General features: G+C 39.9%; 1 protein-coding gene across 7 annotated transcripts in view; it reads right to left on the bottom strand.

Annotated features, from left to right (window-relative positions):
- Positions 1 to 17,848, bottom strand: part of LOC110989469 (uncharacterized) — a 33,037-nt gene that overhangs the window by 11,947 nt on the left and 3,242 nt on the right. For 5 of the 7 annotated variants that reach the window (XM_022253871.2, XM_022253892.2, XM_087134088.1 and 2 more), the window contains exons 4-28: positions 17,638 to 17,689; positions 17,109 to 17,212; positions 16,275 to 16,356; positions 14,718 to 14,911; positions 13,662 to 13,786; positions 12,509 to 12,597; positions 12,088 to 12,195; positions 11,811 to 11,906; positions 10,914 to 10,988; positions 10,494 to 10,661; positions 10,072 to 10,299; positions 9,631 to 9,702; positions 9,235 to 9,305; positions 8,432 to 8,570; positions 7,560 to 7,628; positions 6,878 to 6,993; positions 6,355 to 6,474; positions 5,482 to 5,651; positions 4,590 to 4,766; positions 4,081 to 4,236; positions 3,154 to 3,242; positions 2,760 to 2,810; positions 2,046 to 2,232; positions 881 to 936; positions 396 to 464 (exon numbers count right to left, since the gene is read on the bottom strand). In XM_022253871.2, coding sequence (XP_022109563.2) covers positions 396 to 464; positions 881 to 936; positions 2,046 to 2,232; positions 2,760 to 2,810; positions 3,154 to 3,242; positions 4,081 to 4,236; positions 4,590 to 4,766; positions 5,482 to 5,651; positions 6,355 to 6,474; positions 6,878 to 6,993; positions 7,560 to 7,628; positions 8,432 to 8,570; positions 9,235 to 9,305; positions 9,631 to 9,702; positions 10,072 to 10,299; positions 10,494 to 10,661; positions 10,914 to 10,988; positions 11,811 to 11,906; positions 12,088 to 12,195; positions 12,509 to 12,597; positions 13,662 to 13,786; positions 14,718 to 14,911; positions 16,275 to 16,356; positions 17,109 to 17,212; positions 17,638 to 17,689 — 2,863 coding nt within the window. The remainder of the gene's footprint in view (positions 1 to 395; positions 465 to 880; positions 937 to 2,045; positions 2,233 to 2,759; positions 2,811 to 3,153; positions 3,243 to 4,080; positions 4,237 to 4,589; positions 4,767 to 5,481; positions 5,652 to 6,354; positions 6,475 to 6,877; positions 6,994 to 7,559; positions 7,629 to 8,431; positions 8,571 to 9,234; positions 9,306 to 9,630; positions 9,703 to 10,071; positions 10,300 to 10,493; positions 10,662 to 10,913; positions 10,989 to 11,810; positions 11,907 to 12,087; positions 12,196 to 12,508; positions 12,598 to 13,661; positions 13,787 to 14,717; positions 14,912 to 16,274; positions 16,357 to 17,108; positions 17,213 to 17,637; positions 17,690 to 17,848) is intronic. The other 2 variants (XM_087134087.1, XM_087134086.1) reach the window with 2 other exon arrangements.

The following is a 17,848-nucleotide window of genomic DNA, read 5'->3' as shown; positions in this document are numbered from 1 at the left end:
AGACTGCCTAAGGTCATTTTAACCTTGTATCAGATGACACAGATGGTTATTTTTGACCCTGTGACATCTGACACAAGGTCATTTTTGACCTTGTGCCAGATGTTATATAGGCAGTACCACAAGCTGCACTGTTTTCCATGTCAGCAAATGAATACAGGTGGAAGCCAAAGTTTTACCAATCTGAGAAGAAAAAAGAATTGTAACAATGCACAACAAAGAGTGAAATCCCAGAAGCTGTAAGGAAATTGCCTGCCCTCATACAAGATGACACCTTTCCAGTCAAGGTACAACTTAAGGTTCATTAGTTGCAAGAATAGTCTACATGTACTTTGTGATTGCAGTTCTGTGCAGACCACTGCATATTTTGCTTGTAAAAGTCTAATTCGTGAACACACCTTCTGTCTTACTACTGCAGTTTCTACTGCATTAATTCCTCTGGACTTTCTTCGCTTGGCACCTTTACCCTGTCAAATAGAAAGTATTAAACAAACTGGTCATAGATTTAAAGGAAATGCTGACATTGCCATGACAATATGCATTATTCAGCAGCCAGCAAATAACTTAGTCATTATATGCAGGTATCTTGCTCGTGCAAAATATTCATGTATAATTAAGGAGTAGAGCTGCGAAAGTCACAAACTTGATTAACAAAACTTTTACCTCGGGCTAGAAATTTTGGTAGCGTAGTAGATAACAGATGGCTGTAAATCCTACATTCATGACAAATTCTACAAAATTATCCAAAGGGATGGCAAAATTAAGGACTGCCAGTGCGATTATCCACTCTACATGTGTGAAAACATATTGGTGAAAAAGTGTTTTTCATAAACCATTAAGATATTTATTTCGGGTATTGATTTCTGGCTGGCACCAGACATACCTTGGCTTTTACTCCAAGAGCTTCAAGCTGAGGGATAGACACCTTCCCTGGCAATGCTGTACAGACAGGACACAAACAATCAACGATGGACGGCAACTACTTGTCAGTAGCTTTGGGGTTATTATTGAACGTTACATTTCAAATAGAGGGAAGATTGACCAGAGGCAGTTGTAAGCAATTACTGTGATAGCACCTCATACACTTGCACATGGCATGTATGTATCTCTTACGTTCCTCTTTGACCAACAGATCTCTCTCACTGGACACCATCTTTGTAGGAAAATTGCAACTGCGTATACAATGCCAACAGGTGCACGTTCATGCACATCATAAACACTGAAATATAACCTGCCGATGCACTTTAATCTGTAGGAAGTGACGTCCCTTGAGAGAGACCTACAGGTGTATAGGGAGACTAGCCAAAGTGTGTGAGCTCGCAAGCTTAAGGACTTGTGTATGAGTGTGCCTCCATCACAGTAATTCTGTCTCATCCAATCAGTTTTAGACCAATTTTAGCATTAGGACTGTACACTCATGGAGGATATCCAGCGATGACAGATGAAGTAGGCCTACTGCGGTATTTCCACGACCCGTCCCCTCAAAAGAAAGTTATCTTTAGAATAATTGGAAGGCTGAAAAATTTATGATAGCCTCTTCAGAATTTTGGATGAATCTAAATAAGGGTTGCCCTTAAAGCTAATCCTAACCCAGAAAGGAGGCATGGTTCTTTCAGGAGAGGTGCACTCAACACTGGCAAAATGACAAATTTCACTCAACACTGGCAAAATGACAAACTTTAATCAACACTGGCAAACTAAAATACTTCACATAATGCTGGCCAAATAATGAACTTCACTCAATGCTGGCAAAATGACAAACTTCACTCAATGCTGGCCAAATAATAAATGTCACTCAATGCTGGCAAAATGACAAACTATCAGCAGTGGAAGAATGCCGGTTCCAAGGCATTAACATGAACGCTTGCGATTTCAAAGCCTTGTTCTATTTTCTCCTTTCCCTGTTTCTTCTCTTCTCTAACTTTTTTCTTTTGTCCCATTTTTGCCGACAGGGTAAAGCATCCCCTAGACCCAAATCTGTAATCATCACTACAAATCAGATAAAGTTGGATTTCAGATTGGCACTGGATACCCGGTGTAAAACCCACCCATCCCGGACAGCTGTAGCTTCTCCAGTGTCTTCCTCCGTTCTGTCACGCTCATGTTGGCTACTCCCAGCTCCTGGAAGATCCTGCTCTTACAGGCTTCATCTGGGAGGTCCTCCAAAGACAGCAAGTCAAACTCTTCTTCCTCTTCTGAGGATGAGGGAGCCCAGATAAAGGGCTCGTGGTGCTCCTGGTCATAGACAATGGCATATATTGAAAACAACAAGTTCAGGGAAATGTTGAGCCCTCACGAATTCTCATCGATAATTAGCTACATTGCCATCCCAAAACCCCTTTTACGCAATATTTTGTTCACTTGAGTAAGTTCATAACAACATCTTTAGACACACACATAGTCTTCTTTGATTTCTCAAGTAATGCTTTTGTCAATACAGATCAAATGAACACGTTTGCTTTTTACTAAAAGCTGATCTTAACAGATCAGGGGAGTTTCTCAGCCAATTTGATTTTTTTAAGAGGCAAACTCTTGCCATCTTAAATTCCTGCAACATAGAATAACATCCATAAATAAGGTTTTTCAACATGGTTTATTAAAGTCAACATATCTGCCAGAACTTTTTATTCGCAAAGGAATTTTCTGAAAGTCCAGGCAATCAATGCATAGGCCTACTTCTTTGCCTGCGATCCCTTTAAAATCACAGAGGCTAAACCACAATACATGTATATGTAAAACCAATGTCTAGATATTAAACTCACATAAGACTCTGATTCAACTGGGGTCTTCACTGCTTTGAATCCTGATGGTACCTACCAGACAAATGAAACAAAACCAGTTTTATATGAAAGAGAGAAAGTTTGTAGCGGGTTTTAGTGTCCTTGAAAGAAGTCCACAACACCAGGTTTGTTACTTGAACACTTGCAATAGTTCTACAATTACAAATTGACAATGGAGGCATTTTTCAAGGCCAGCTCACTTTATTTTTATAACAGGATATGCCTTTTTATACAAAAGATTGAATATGAGGACAAGAAAATCCTTTGCCATGTGCCCGCAATGGTAACACAGAACGTATTAAAGTATCATAAAACTTAACATTCCATCCAAACTTGTGCTGTCTGGGAGTCCACCTACTACGATTATTGTACTTACAGGCTGGAGTTTCCATGGTGATTCTGGTATTGGTTCCAGTGTATGACGGTATCCCATGATGCTTCGGATGACCGAGTTTGGGATATAACCTGAAGTGGATTTCAAACAGTATAGGCAAACCAACTGAAGCTTAATCAAAACGTAAATTGATTGAAGTACTTCTCCTTCCGCAGTTTGGGAACCATCACTTCAATTTTCTTCTGAGATCCAAAACACTGACCTAGCAGAACAGCAGTTTCAACTTTCCTTCACAGTCTAAAAACTTAACATTAGACAAAAAGCCCATTTTAACTCAGGAATTAAGGCAAACATCGGCAGCTGCTTTGTTACAATGTTGTTTTTGTGTATCTTGTTACTTCTTTCCACTTTTCAAAACCAGGAAGAATCCAAAACTGTGACAAGAAATGAAGGGCTTTTTGATGCAGGGTTACATCATCTGTGATGTGGCTGGTCCATGTAATGGGCAGAGATGACAACAAACCCTCTGGTTGTTAAAAAGCCACTCTTTTTTATTTCTTCGGGCTGTCTTCGATCAAGACACAGATCAAGATGGAAATTCATTCAGACGTGAATATTCCACACAATGGCAGTTAATCTACACTGCTATCCCTATGTACATGTAGTCTTATAAAATACTAGTAAATGAGTTGATCAATTCAGATAACCGATAGACAGCTTGTAAAATGTACAACAGTGAAATGGTCATTGTGGTCCCTGGTTCATTTGCCTAGGATAGAAAAAAAAACCTGCTGACTTATAATGTTTGGGTTAGGGTTAACAGAGAATTAAGGCCTAGCTTTATAGTTAAGAAAACAATTTGATTTTTTAAACTACCAAGGTGCATTGCTCAGATCAACCTGCAGAGCACTAAATATCCAATTAAAAAAACTAAGGCCTAGATTGGACACTGAACTTGAGCTGTCTCACCATCTGGTGCAATGGGCCATGGGTTATAATCTTCTTTTTCCTCCTCCTCAGAAAGTCCTTTAAGCTCCGCCTCCTCTTCTCCCTCCATCATATCTTCCCTGTCACTGGCCGCTTCTTCAACCTTAACCTGGGTGGGTTCCTCAGCCTCAATTTCATCTGTTTCCATGACAACAGATCAATGAGATGTAACCTCTTCATTCCATTACTGTGAGGGATTATTTTAGGGGTCAACATTTGAGGGAAAGATTTGTGGACAAATGTCGTAAAAGGAAAAGAAAGAAGCTTGACAAAAAAGGAGCTTACAAAGACTAGAAACCCAAAATCATGTAGTGCATGTATATGACAAAAGGCCAATGTGCTAAAAACTTCTGAAATCACAAAGGTCACTATTTACATCGCCAAGTCTAACTGGCGCCACTCTTATCTTGATGCCGGATGTTCTTCAAAAGGATTTTCTTCCAAGTATTAACTTCTGCCAAGTGTGATCATCAGCGAGGCAAAACTCTCACCTTGAATCTGAGATTCTTTGGGTTTCTCAGAGTCTAACTCAACTTCTTCCTGTTGTCTCTGTGTGACTAGCTCACCTAGAGGGGGTCTGAGGCTGCCAAACCGCACACGAGGCTTGGCATGGCTTTGTTTATCCAGTTCATCCAAGGACAGGGTAGGGGACGACGACTCATACTCAACTGAACCATCAACAAAAATGATGAAACATGAGGAGACATATTCTGCTTTTCACTGTGTCATGATTGATAGTTCACCCTCAAACAGCATGGATTTTTGCTACCTCCTCAAAGCCAAATTCAAGGAGCAGAGATTCCATCCCCCTTGATCAGATTTCGATTTCCAACAAAACTATTTTCAAAGACATCCATCATTATCATATGATTATCTGTGAAGTATCCATCCAACTAGACAGAATATTTAGTTGTTACCATTCAACAAAGCATGCAACTGCACTCTCCATGGAAAAAGTTTCAGATTTTTTAAGCTGCCCGTATTCCAAAATTTGACATTTGACAGTGATTTAGAGACAATTGGTGTTAAAATGTCCAAAACACCTCAGCAGGAAAACTTACGAATGTCACCCCCTCCCCCAAGTCTTTTAAGATAAAGGAGGAATCAATCTGTTTCTTATCGTTTCCCACGTGTAACTGAAATGAATTTATTCCTGACAAGTACAGTGTCTTTAAAGGCTGATCTCTGCAACACACTTCCACAACAATTTTGTAGTGGAGATACTGTAAACAAAATACTGGACTCGAGGGGAGAAGAGCAAGGATTGTTTTGCTCATCTGAAGTCACTGTGACTTCACACCAGTTTCCCCTTCAATGGAGGACATAAATCACAGGAATATACATGATTCGCTTGATGATGACAACTGCTGGGTGAAATCTCACCTGGGCTCAAGCTGCTCGCAACCACTGGGGACGATATGGCCTCGCTATCTCCCCTGTCTCTAGGGGGAGCTATACTTAGCCGATGCCTCTGCAGGTGGTCTGCAGACTGCTGTATGTGACGCCGCAGGACTGCATCAGTCGGGAACGTGGGTAAGTTGGCAATGTTAAACCTGGGGGGAAGAGAATTTTATAAATCAAACAGGAAGTCAAACTAAGTGTAAATCAAATAAGACTTGCTTTAATTCTACATTAGTCTGCTAGCTGCCCAGTTCAAGTGACAGCTAGCAAATGAGACTTTGGTGCTATAAAACATGCCCAGTGAAATGGTTCCAATGTTTTAAATTTACAGCCATGGCAGCAAGAATATTTAGCATGGGGTTACAAATTATGTGTACATTGACTTTTGTGTGAATGTGTACACTTCACTGAACAGTGGCTGAGCTAAGTGTCTATGTACCTTCCTTGATCCTGAAAATCCGTCAAAACAAACTGCTTATTTCAAGAGAGCATTGAGAGGTTTGAGGCACAGTGAGGATTTTGCGTCACATATATCACAAAATTTCCACTGCCCGATATACGCAGGCTTCCAGAGTTATCTATACAGATGTCAGAACACGCCCATATATGTATGTGTAACCAGCAAAGACCTAGACTTGGCTCTTGACACGAGATTTGGGTAGAGCCTATCAGACAGTGTTCCATGTGGCTGTGACTTGACATTATGCACGACTCAATGGGTAGTAACTGCAGGAACGACCATAGACTGGTGTATAACCTTAAGCCACAGCCAACAGTGATTGCAGCCATCATGATGAGCAGTTGGTATGTACATGCAGGTAATGAGGTAACGATTACATATGGAAGCCTGGTTACCAGAGTTGAAGGTCAGGATTAAATTTGATTGGTTCTTCAACTTCCTCATCCTTGAAGTTCATCCCATCTAGCAGCTTTTCCATGTAATACAGAGGCAGGTATGTACTTACAGTAATATAACTATGGCAAAAGGGACAGAGAAATATTAAACAAAATTACATCAGAAAACTCAAGTATATAAGTTTCAATACAAGTTCCCTTTTCTTTTGTACCCTACTTTCGCATCTTCTGATGTCTGAAGGAATTGGAATAGCCAGAGGGTTAAACTTGGTATGCAAGTTTGATTTTTAGTAGCAATGAAATATTTCACTCAGACTACCTATTACACAGTTCATGTTTGGCCTCTCATCATGTCTTTATGCTAGGCTTCAAGTTTTCTTGAGGATAAGCGAGCACTCGTGGAACACACAGGGAAGACGAAGGAAATCCAGGTCTTACATGTACGCTGACAGTGAGTCTCCTGAATGTGCATCACCAACTCTTGGCAGATGAACTAAAAGTAAGAGAGGGTGTAGAGTCGTACCTGACATGGTTTTGGAAGCCCACCAGGAGATCGCCGCGCTCATTAGCAAAGCAGACACTGCGTAGGGACGCATCAAAGCACAGTTCTCTGACTAATGTGTTGGTCAAATCCCAGAGCTGCAAGTATGGGCAGTATCAATTTTCAAAAAAAAGAATTGCTATCTTAAAGATGACTTGATAACATAACAAATTTGTGACTGTTGATGACAAATGATTGGGAAGATGGATTGGAATTTCTGTGGCTGAAGTTTTAAAATTGCCGCTTTCAATCACATACTGAGATACAATGAAGATTGTATTCCACTCAACTGGCTACAACCACAAAGTAGTACCTGCAGCCACCAGACAGTGGCTTAATTCCACAGACACATGTATCATTCTCAGCCATAGCCCCAACTTTCAGAGGCAGCCACTTGTGATCCTGGCACAATACTAAAATTCATTTTAAAATGATAGGGGAGGAAGGAAAACGGGCAATTCACAGAAGTGCGCCTCCAAGAGTTTGCAACGCGTTGGTCAATCACAACACATGAAATCTGTTGACCCTTTCCAAACACGCATTGGGTTGACAGATTTTGCACACTGTGATTGGCCAACATGTTGCAAACTCTGAGAGGTGCACTACTGTGAATCGCCCGTATTGGGCTGGATTTAAAGAGAAAAATCAATTCATTTCCATGTACCTTAACCAATCCATCATTGCTAGTTGTCGCAAACAGGCCAAGGGACTGGCAACTACAGAGGGCTGTAACCTGGTTTGGTGCAATTAAAACAGTAAAAACAACGAGTATGCTGAATTGAAGTTGAGTCCAATAGTGTCTCCCCATATGCATGTCATCATGGGACATAAAGAAAGATATTCCCCCTTCATAATTTTGTAGCTTTACCCAAGTTTCTTCTTTTAAATTTCTTCTTTTATTACAATCCATTATCCAATCAGAATTGGCGACGTAAACGGGACTCTCATCAGCATTATTCGAATGCTGACCGGAGATGAGGAAAGACTTATTATTTATTATCTCTCCGTTTCCTTTTTTCCAGAAAAAAAAATTACATCAAGAAATCTTAACTGGAGCGACCTCTCGCATTATTCGACTCCTAATAACCAGGGTCACATGTATAACTTTAAATGAAATATCACTTACACCGGGAGAAAACATGTACAGGATAACTACAGCTGATGAAACTACAGTGACTGAAAGGCTTCAATGATCAGTAAACAATAACAGTGTTCATTCACACATGGCTTGACAAAGGTACACCAAAAATTGGTTCAAATACTTTGCATTTCCCAAGGATTCAGGCTTGTATTCGAGTATGAGTCGTTTTGGAAATGCACTTGTACATACAAATCGCAAGGCTAATGGCCCTAAAAGGGCACGTAAATATTGCATAAAAATTCAGATAGGTGAAGATGACCTTAAATTTTGGCCCCACCAAAAGGGCTTGCAAAACACAGGACTTACAAGTGCAAACCACATTTAAACTGAACCAAATGTCATAAATTTTAAGACATTGATACCGACAGACACAAAACAAATCAAAGAGAGCTCACCATCTTTGTATGCTCATGCTCTTTGAGATGGGTATGCAATCGGGTTCTTTTCAACATCTTTAACGAGTTGCAATTCTCATCTCCAATGACAGCGTCATTGGTTTCCAGCTCATCGAGCAGCTCGTACACGTGAATTACACTAGGAAGAAACAGGTGTTTTTCCACAGAAGATAGATAAGAGGTTTGCGCTCTCCTTAAATCTGCCTAACACATTGCGCAAAAGTGTAAATGCAGGCAAAGCAATCATGGTAAAATACGCAAAAGATGAAATGTGTTCACAGTGAAATTGAGTCCAGTGCTGTCACACAAATTCCTCTTCACATTCCCTTTGAGTGTGAAATAATTTGAACCACTGTGTACGGCAAAACTAACATAACAACAACATAAGTACCCCTTCCAAACTTTGAATACATGAGACCACGTCACTCAGATATGCAACAAAACAAGGCCTATCTAATCAGGCCAACATGGCCTGATCAAAGGTGACTCACTGCTTCAGATTTTGTTATACATTTACATCGATTTTCAATTGCAAGTGGAACACTGGGTACGTGCACTTAAGAATTATAGTTATCTAGGCTCAAACTATTTTTTTCAAACAGTCTTCAGAGTCATTATACATACATGTATGTAAGTCCTGCATATCACGTGGCAGCAGGAAAAATCAGTTTAAACATAGAGTCGTTTGCACCTTAGGAACAAGGTACAGTATACATGGACGTTATTCATCAATAGCATGCTAGTAACCAGTGGTTATTGATCAATGGTTGAGAATAACACACAACATGGCCGACAAGACTCACTTGTTAGGCAAGACCATGCACAGTGAATATCCTAGCATGGATATGAGAGATGGACAGAGAGAGCAGGTGATCTAGGTGATGGACAATGGAACAGGGTGACAGATGTAAAAGGAATATGCATCATAGACTTCAATGAAGATGGTACACAAATTTTAATGTTAGTCAAATGAAAAAAAAAGTCTTAAAGTCAGAATAGATGTTAAGACAGATGGATAGACATAGGCAAAGGGAACACTGCAGGTAAAAATGAAAATAAGAACTGACTTCAAGAAAGATATGACGGGAAACTAATTGGCACAGTATGAATTGACAAACCCAAAAAGTCTATGCAAAAGTGTGTTGAACAGAATTACTATGATCCATAATCATACTGTTACTGTTGGTTTCTCCACTCACCATTTTTCTGCATGTCAATTTAACTTGTAAGCTTTTTGGACCTGTCAGCTCAACAGCCCAGACTCGGACAACCTGTCCAAATCAAATAAACAAGAGACCAAAACACAACTGAAATATCAACACATTTTTGAAAGAGGGCTAAAAAGTACTTTGAAAAACCAATGCCTGAGGGTAATTTAACTTCCTAGATCCTCCAAAATCCACTGGGGGGGGTTGGGGGTTTTAGATTTCAAGATTCAAGATGACGTAGATTATTGCTTGACATGGGGCTTGATATTTCTTTGAATCTAGTTTTTTGCATAAGGTGGGGATCTGGGAGGGTTTACAAAGGCTCCTAGTAACTGCAAAGTGGTATGGAAGATCTTTAGTCTAAAGTCAAGGGAGCCCAGAATGTCCTGAATAGACTGTGTAAAATAAGCCTTTAGGAGTGACAGAACAAACCTTGTCTGAACCACACGACATCAGCCTGTCTGCTGTACCAATGCTCTCGCAGCCTCCTTCATATTGGCCGTGTGAACACTCCAGGGCTGATACCTGGCCAAGGTGAGCCTTAACTGGTGTCTTCATGAAGTGCTGCTGGGCTTCAAGGAGAATAATCTGTCCGCTGTTGAGACCGGCAAAGATAAGGGATTCGCAGGTTGCAGACTCTCTCTGACCCAATCCGCAATCCTGAAAGCCGGCCATCACAAAAAAAACAACACCCTGACAATTTGTGCTTACGTGTGAAAAAAAGGAGAAGAGGTTTGTGAGTCCAAACACTTGTTTCTTAAAAAGTGATCCAGATTTTGGAACTTTCACTTGCAATACCTGAAGTACGTGTTAGCCTTCAAAACATTCCATTGAAATCAGTAGCATGCACTCACCAGCTTGAATAGTGCCAAGCACAGCACACTTTCATCAGGCAGGCCCGGCACCCACAGCTGGTCTGCCGTGCAGGGATTGGTGGCGCTGTTGAAGACCAGCACGTCACCGGTGGCCATGACAGTGTAGATCATATCATGCTTGGGATCGTACACAAGATCTGTCAAGATCTGACACCCGGCAAAAAACGAATGTACCGGTAAGCCAAGCAAACTGCTCCCAAACCTATAGGATCTAAAGAACTAAGTAAGAAGTACAAATGCCCTGAGAAGTAAAATTTAAATTGGGGCTGAGAAAAATGGATCCAACTCGTCAGATGCTTTGCACTGCATGGCATCTTGTTTTTACCCCATGGCTTGATTTTCTTAAATACAACCATTAAAACCAGGAGAGAACAACACACAGGACATCAGTGCTCTCACCTGGTATGTGGCCATTGGGTAAATGATGGTCAAGATGGTTCCTGATACAGCAGAAATCAAGCGTACACCACCGTCCTAAGGGTTGGAGGAGTTGTCATTCAACAGGAATATCATTGGCCATGTTGGTATAAATTTATTCTTTAGGCCCAGCATGCAACAGTATCCGAAAACAAACTAAAACAAAGTATGACTGTCAGAAATGCAGCAATGTTCAGATTGTGTTACAGAGCACCTTTAAGAGAAAACATGTTTTCTCTGATTTCACCTGTTGAAATCAATATGGAAGCATCCAAAATCGAACGCAGTGTCATTTGCCTTCAGAGCTCAACTATAACAAGCTAAATAGGGCTTTTTTCTGTTAATGCCAAGATGTGAATTCTGAATGTAGATTGCATGGAGAAAACACAGAAAACGAGGGGAACCCTTGCCCTGTGTTAGTAATGAATAAGCCCTTGTGTATGCCAAACAATGGCTACAAACAATAGCTACACGCTGAACAATTTGTACTTGACCATTTGTGTTTGTGGAGACAATGCAATTGTTGTAACATATGGTTACTCTACGATAATGGACCAAAACATTGTGGGCAGTCAAAATTTCCAAGCCTCCTGAAACTCTGTCCAAATTTTCCTCACAATATTAAACCTTCCCAGACCAACACCTGGTCAGGCAGACTAGTAATGTTCCTTCAATCCCGTCTATCACACAGAGTTACCATCTGGGGATTAGATTATAATCACTGTGATATACCTAAGTACCCCGTAAGGGTGAATCATATGGTACTTGCAACTTGTATTGGTGACTAGATAAAAATGGAATTGTCACAGATGAAGAGCTTTCAGAAATTGTCCATATACAAGGCTGAGAAGAACTGAACTGTAAAAGGGAAAAACCCACCTCAGCCGCACAGAGGATTCTGGTAGGAGAGGTGGCAGTCTTAACACAGGCAAGCTTGTGAATGCAAGATCTCACCGGAGTGAACATGTGATGGAACTACATGAAAAAACGATCAAAGCAAGAAGTAGCAGAGAAATAGACATCTCCGACGGCTCAAAGCTGTAGGTTGACATTTCATTTCCAACACTTTTATCCCTTCAGCTGAAAAATTGGATATAAGATCAAACCAATCAGATTTCCCCTGGTGGTTTGGTTTTCTTAACGTTGGCCTTTGTACCTGATTAAAAGTGTAGATCTTGACATCGTGCAGCGTGTAATAGTACACCTGGTTAACGTTAGCAAGACGCATTCCCAGAATCTTCTCGCCCACGTCCAGTCTTTGAGTCTACAAACCAGAACATTTATACCAACAGTTAATCTTATGAACTACTTTCCTGTGGTTCTTAAGTTTTTTCTTGATGAAAATTAAAGCAACTATCACAAGGAGATATGACTGAAAAATATTCCATCCGTACCTGTCACAGGACACATTTATTTTGATATCCTCTGTGACCAGGATGTATACGAAAAATTGCTGACACTAATCAACACAAAAATAGGAACCTAACTATGACAAAGCAGTTGACTTTTTAAAAGGAAAAAAAATGCCCAGAATGACAATTTGCTGTGCTGGTAGAAATAAAAATATCCTCCCTCACCAGTTCAAAGGTGTCCAGTCTCCACACTCTTATTGTGCCATCTTTGGAGCTTGATATTAGCAGAGGATCAGATGGATGCATCACCAGGCCTACAAACAAGATTAGACCAACAGTTAACAGGCCCTGTAATACTCACCACCAGCACAGCCCATTTTAATTTTCATTCGCTAAACAAGAAATTCAGCCAACATTTTGCACTGGTCGAGCATGGAATCCTTGCCCATGCGTACCAGCCATTATTCCTCACTCACCAATGCTACACGTGTACATGTTAACCTAAGCAGAGATTTACCAAAGCAGATAGCCACAAACATTGTTACAGGTCCTGTTTGAACTTCAACCAAACAACACCTTTTTGTGTGCATTTTTACAAGCAATCTCAGTTTTTGTGCAAGTACAATGTAGATTTTATTTTACAAACCTGTGGTGAAAATCAGTTTTGGCTAAAACCATGTTTAGTAGATTGAAGAAAGCATTTACTGAGTGGCTTGCACTGTTCACAAAACAAGATCTGAAATTCCATGAGAACCAACATTGGAGCTACTGCACAATCCCACAGCAAGATTTCCATACAAATAAGAACCCTGTGCCTCCAGCAGGCTGTGCAAACAATAAAAAAAATACTGCGAATATCATAGCTGTAATGGAAATGAACTGAAACTGAATGATGCTCACGTGAGTTTTGTTTGAAAGCAACCTTTTCCTCGGAGGGTTTGCTTTGAAAAATTTGGCCAAGGCCTTCAGTTCATAATGCAGGGTTGGTTGGGACATTATTACAAACCTTTCAAGTTGAATACAGGCGTTTCACAATAGTGCGCCACCAAGAGTTTGCAATGCGTTGGCCAATCACAGTGCGTGAAATCTGTCGACCAAATGCGCATTTGGAAAGGGTCGACAGATTTCGCGCATTGTGATTGGCCGACGCCTTGCAAACTCTTGGTGGCGCATTTTTGTGGATCGTCCATATTGACAAGGCAAAGCCCATTTGTGATTTAAAGTATTACATCTCGTGTCACTGCAAACATCTAACAAAAAAAAACAAAGAGCACTAACAAAGACAGTCCATTGTTATTGCACCGTACTTCTTTTGTTAGATGTTCATAGTGTAGCTAAAGTGTGGATCACATTGGAAAGTGGGTGTCAACTGACTCACCTGTCACGCAATCATAGTGCCCAATGAATTCATGCACCTGACTGTACACTACAGCATTCCACACTTTGATGGAGCCATCCATGGCAGCTGTAATGAAGTACTCTAAACGGCGGTAGAAAACACAGCTGAGGATGCGGAATGGACAAAGAAACCTTAAGACAAGAAGGTTTCCAAGATGAGGTCAGCCAAAAAAGGATGTTTTGCTGTAATACCAACTAAAGTAAAGGACCTCATATTTTTAAGAAATTTAATGTTAAAATATCTTCAAATGTCAATATGCCAGACAACTTAATTTGAGAAGCTTTCTTGCTAACCCAAATAAATGAATCTATGATTATACAGGATTATGTTCCGATGGTATTCAAACAACTTCACATCTCCACATAAAATCATGTTCAAATTGGGATTAGATCCACAATGAATGTTTTCACGTCAAAGGTAAGAAATGATGATGAAATGCCAAATTTCAATTCAGCACAATAACTGCATTCTATTCATGCCCAGTTGCCCCTTCTGCATCAAATGGATGAAGGCTATTTTTTATGAAACATACCAATGCCTAAAAACGGACTTGAGGCTATACAAGTATGATGTCAGAAGGGAGCATTTTTGGTCTAATCTAAACACTGCAGTTTCCTAGTTAGATTCACTAAGTTTTAGCTTCAAAGTATTGTCCAATTAACCTTGGACAACAACACCGTTTGACAGTATCAAACAGTAGCTTTCCTGGTAACAGACAGAACAATTGTCCAACACAATGAATTAAGAGTCCACCAGTTCCCTTGACAGCCTCAAAAAGATTCACTCGACACAACCCCAAACCTGTCCCATTGTTGTCATGTCCACCTGGCAAATTTTCATCAAATCGTACTCAAACATTTGGTTCAATTTGAGTTTTCCCTTAAATGGCACAGCTGGGGGGGGGTGTCCAGACAAAATGGCTGTGACTGAGACAAAACAGCCTACAGAGGGTCGCAGTATTATGTGCAAGCAAAATGAAACATTTTGTCCACGGCTGACATGGAGTACTGAGGCCCACCAAACTTGGTACTTTGCCTTGTCAGTGCTGTCTCATGCCAGTTGCGAATGAAGAAGATCTGTTTGTTGGTCTGGTAGTCTATGATATGCACCCCCTCATCACATAGCACCACCAGCTGGCGAAGCCTCTTGTCTATCTGTAGGTCTCGCACCCAATCGTCCGAGGTGATCTGGCACTCGATAGGTCGACCTGGGGTCAGTGGGTCACGCAGCTGAGTGCAAAAATGTACAAAGTTAAAAATGGACTTCTGAAGTTTCTTGATCTTCTTGAGAGGAAGATACCAGGGCTGCATTAGAAGCTATTAACTTTGTATCTAAAAAGAGCTAGTACCTGAAAAGAATTAAGAAAGGTAATCAAATGTTCACTTTATCTACAATTAAATGTTTGTTAAGAGTTTTCCATTTCCACATTGGTCTGTTAATAGTTTTCCATTTCCACATTGGTCTGTCAATAGTTTTCCATTTCCACATTGGTCGTTAATAGTTTCCATTTCCACGGTCTGTTAATAGTTTACATTTCTACATTGGTATGTTGGTAGTTTTCCATTTCCACATTGGTCTGTTGATACTTTTCATTTCCACATTGGTCTGTTAATAGTTTCCATTTCTACATTGGTCTGTTGATAGTTTTCCATTTCCACATTGGTCTGTTAATAGTTTAAATTTCTACATTGGTCTGTTGATAGTTTTCCATTTCCACATTGGTCTGTTGATAGTTTCCATTTCCACATTGGTCTGTTGATAGTTTCCATTTCCACATTGGTCTGTTGATAGTTTCCATTTCTACATTGGTCTGTTGATACTTTTCCATTTCCACATTGGTCTGTTAAGAGTTTTCAATTCTACATTGGTCTGTTGATAGTTTTCCATTTCCACATTGGTCTGTTAATAGTTTCCATTTCCACATTGGTCTGTTAAGAGTTTTCAATTTCTACATTAGTCTGTTAATAGTTTCCATTTCCACATTGGTCTGTTAAGAGTTTTCCATTTCTACATTATTCTGTTAAGAGTTTTCCATTTCTACATTGGTCTGTTAATAGTTTCCATTTCCACGTTGGTCTGTTGATACTTTTCCATTTCCACATTGGTCTGTTAAGAGTTTTCAATTTCTACATTAGTCTGTTAAGAGTTTTCCATTTCTACATTAGTCTGTTAAGAGTTTTCCATTTCTACATTGGTCTGTTAATAGTTTACATTTTTACATTGGCAAAAATTTGCCATTAACAAAAACTTATACACTCCACCAACAGCTGAGCGTATCATGCATAGGCCAGTTCACTGCGTCCACTACAGTTCACTATTATCAAATGTACAGGTGAAAGTAGCACAGGTACCAATGAAAACAAGTAGTCTGATCCCTGCAGTATGATTTGGACAGTGGAACATAAACCAATCTATGATATCACTATGTGTGTACAATGATGTGAGGTTTATGCATTTTTGTCAAATAGTCAGTTACAGTTTTTGCGACGGATATATAAAGATATTGCTTAGAAATGTTACCAAATGCATACAACCACTGTACAAGTTACAACAGCAGATGAGAGATGGAAACATTAATCTGACAAGCATTACCTCAATGTGCGTCATTTTCCATGTTTGAAGGCAGCCATGGCCACCTGTTATCAATTCATCAGTGCACTCATTGTATGCCATGCTAGAAGCAAATAGGAAAGAATGCTTTGCTAGATCGTAGTAAAACAGTAAAACACCTTAATCGCACAATAAACTAGCTGGCAGAAAAACAGAAAGAGATTGCTGAAACAGGAAAACCAACAAAATGAGCTCTGCTTGCCAATACTAACTGTGACCAACCATGATAAGCAAAGGATGGTTAAATTTATGTGTTAAGCAATAAATTTAAGATGAGATCCAGTCACAATGCACTGCATGACTCTTGGAACAAAAATCTGTTTGTATTAGCTGAGCAAATGCTGTATCTGTGTTTAGCGCATAGCACAGAATAAGCAGTTCAAGATCTCTGCGTTTTTTTCCAAACTCTGGGTCCAACAGGTTATCAAGGAGTGTGAGAAAAATGTATGCACTATGAGATGATATAAGCAACAACACCGTTTAACCACAGCCTTTGCAACATTATATGTAGACTGGTGGATTGGAAAATGCCACAGCAACAGTGAATGAAAGATCCCTCACAAAACTATTAGTTTTTGCAATTCCCACATCACACACACCAGTGTCTGAATGAATTCATTGAAGTTTTACTCATTATCTGAGTGGATAAATGGGTCTCAATTCCTAAATGCTGTACATCAGTGTTGAAGTCCGGTTAATCGCAAGGTATTTCACAAGACCAGTCATACCAGTAACCAGGTGAAGAAGGATTTAGACTCAACTGCAGCACTGATCCATAATTGTATGTTTTACTAACCATTCAATGTTTAGACTTACCAAAGCACTGTAGACAAACATGTCACTTGGGTCAGCTCAGCGCAATTATGAATCAAGTCACTGAATGTGCGGAGGGTCATATCAGTGCAGAATCCCACAAAGACCTGGTTGGATATTGACAATCACTGGGTGAGCATTTTGTCATTTCACATGCAGCTATGAACTTTCTTTCAGTTACCACTTCAGAGACGAGTTTTATTTCACAGGTGTCAAAGCACGACCATAGAAGATAATTGAACTGTGTACATGTAAACCTTTTGACTACAAAAAAGATTGAGAAGGGTTAAATTTGAGGATCAAAGTAAAATGCATCACTGCATTAAACCAAACCTCCAAACGGCAATTCCCTATCGACAAATCAAGAAAAAAAAATACAAAGCATTTAGAATAGGAAACATTGGCACACTGTGCCTGACAAAGGGCTCAGTTTGCAGTTTTGACACAAGAGCAACCAAGAAACATGCCCTTTCCTCGATTACAAAACACTAAATAAACCAAGAAGCTGAAAAATGAGTGAACAAATACTTACTCTATGATGTGGAATAAAGATCAGTCTCGAGATGGCAGCTTTAATGGGAAACCTAAAATGACAATGTCCATCAGGACCAGATTTGTACTATTTGTATCTGTTTTGAATCAGGAAGTATCAACAGTCAGTGAAAGCAGCAAAGATAGGGGAAAAGAAAGTTCCCTTCATAAAAGTCATGCTGTACCTGTATTTGCTGTACATGTATATTTCC

This window comes from Acanthaster planci, linkage group LG03 (genome assembly GCF_054643075.1).
Source record: "Acanthaster planci isolate LZ-2023a linkage group LG03, COTS_SCS, whole genome shotgun sequence".
Classification (NCBI taxonomy): Eukaryota; Metazoa; Echinodermata; class Asteroidea; order Valvatida; family Acanthasteridae; genus Acanthaster; species Acanthaster planci.
This window is presented reverse-complemented; position numbering and strand designations above follow the sequence as displayed.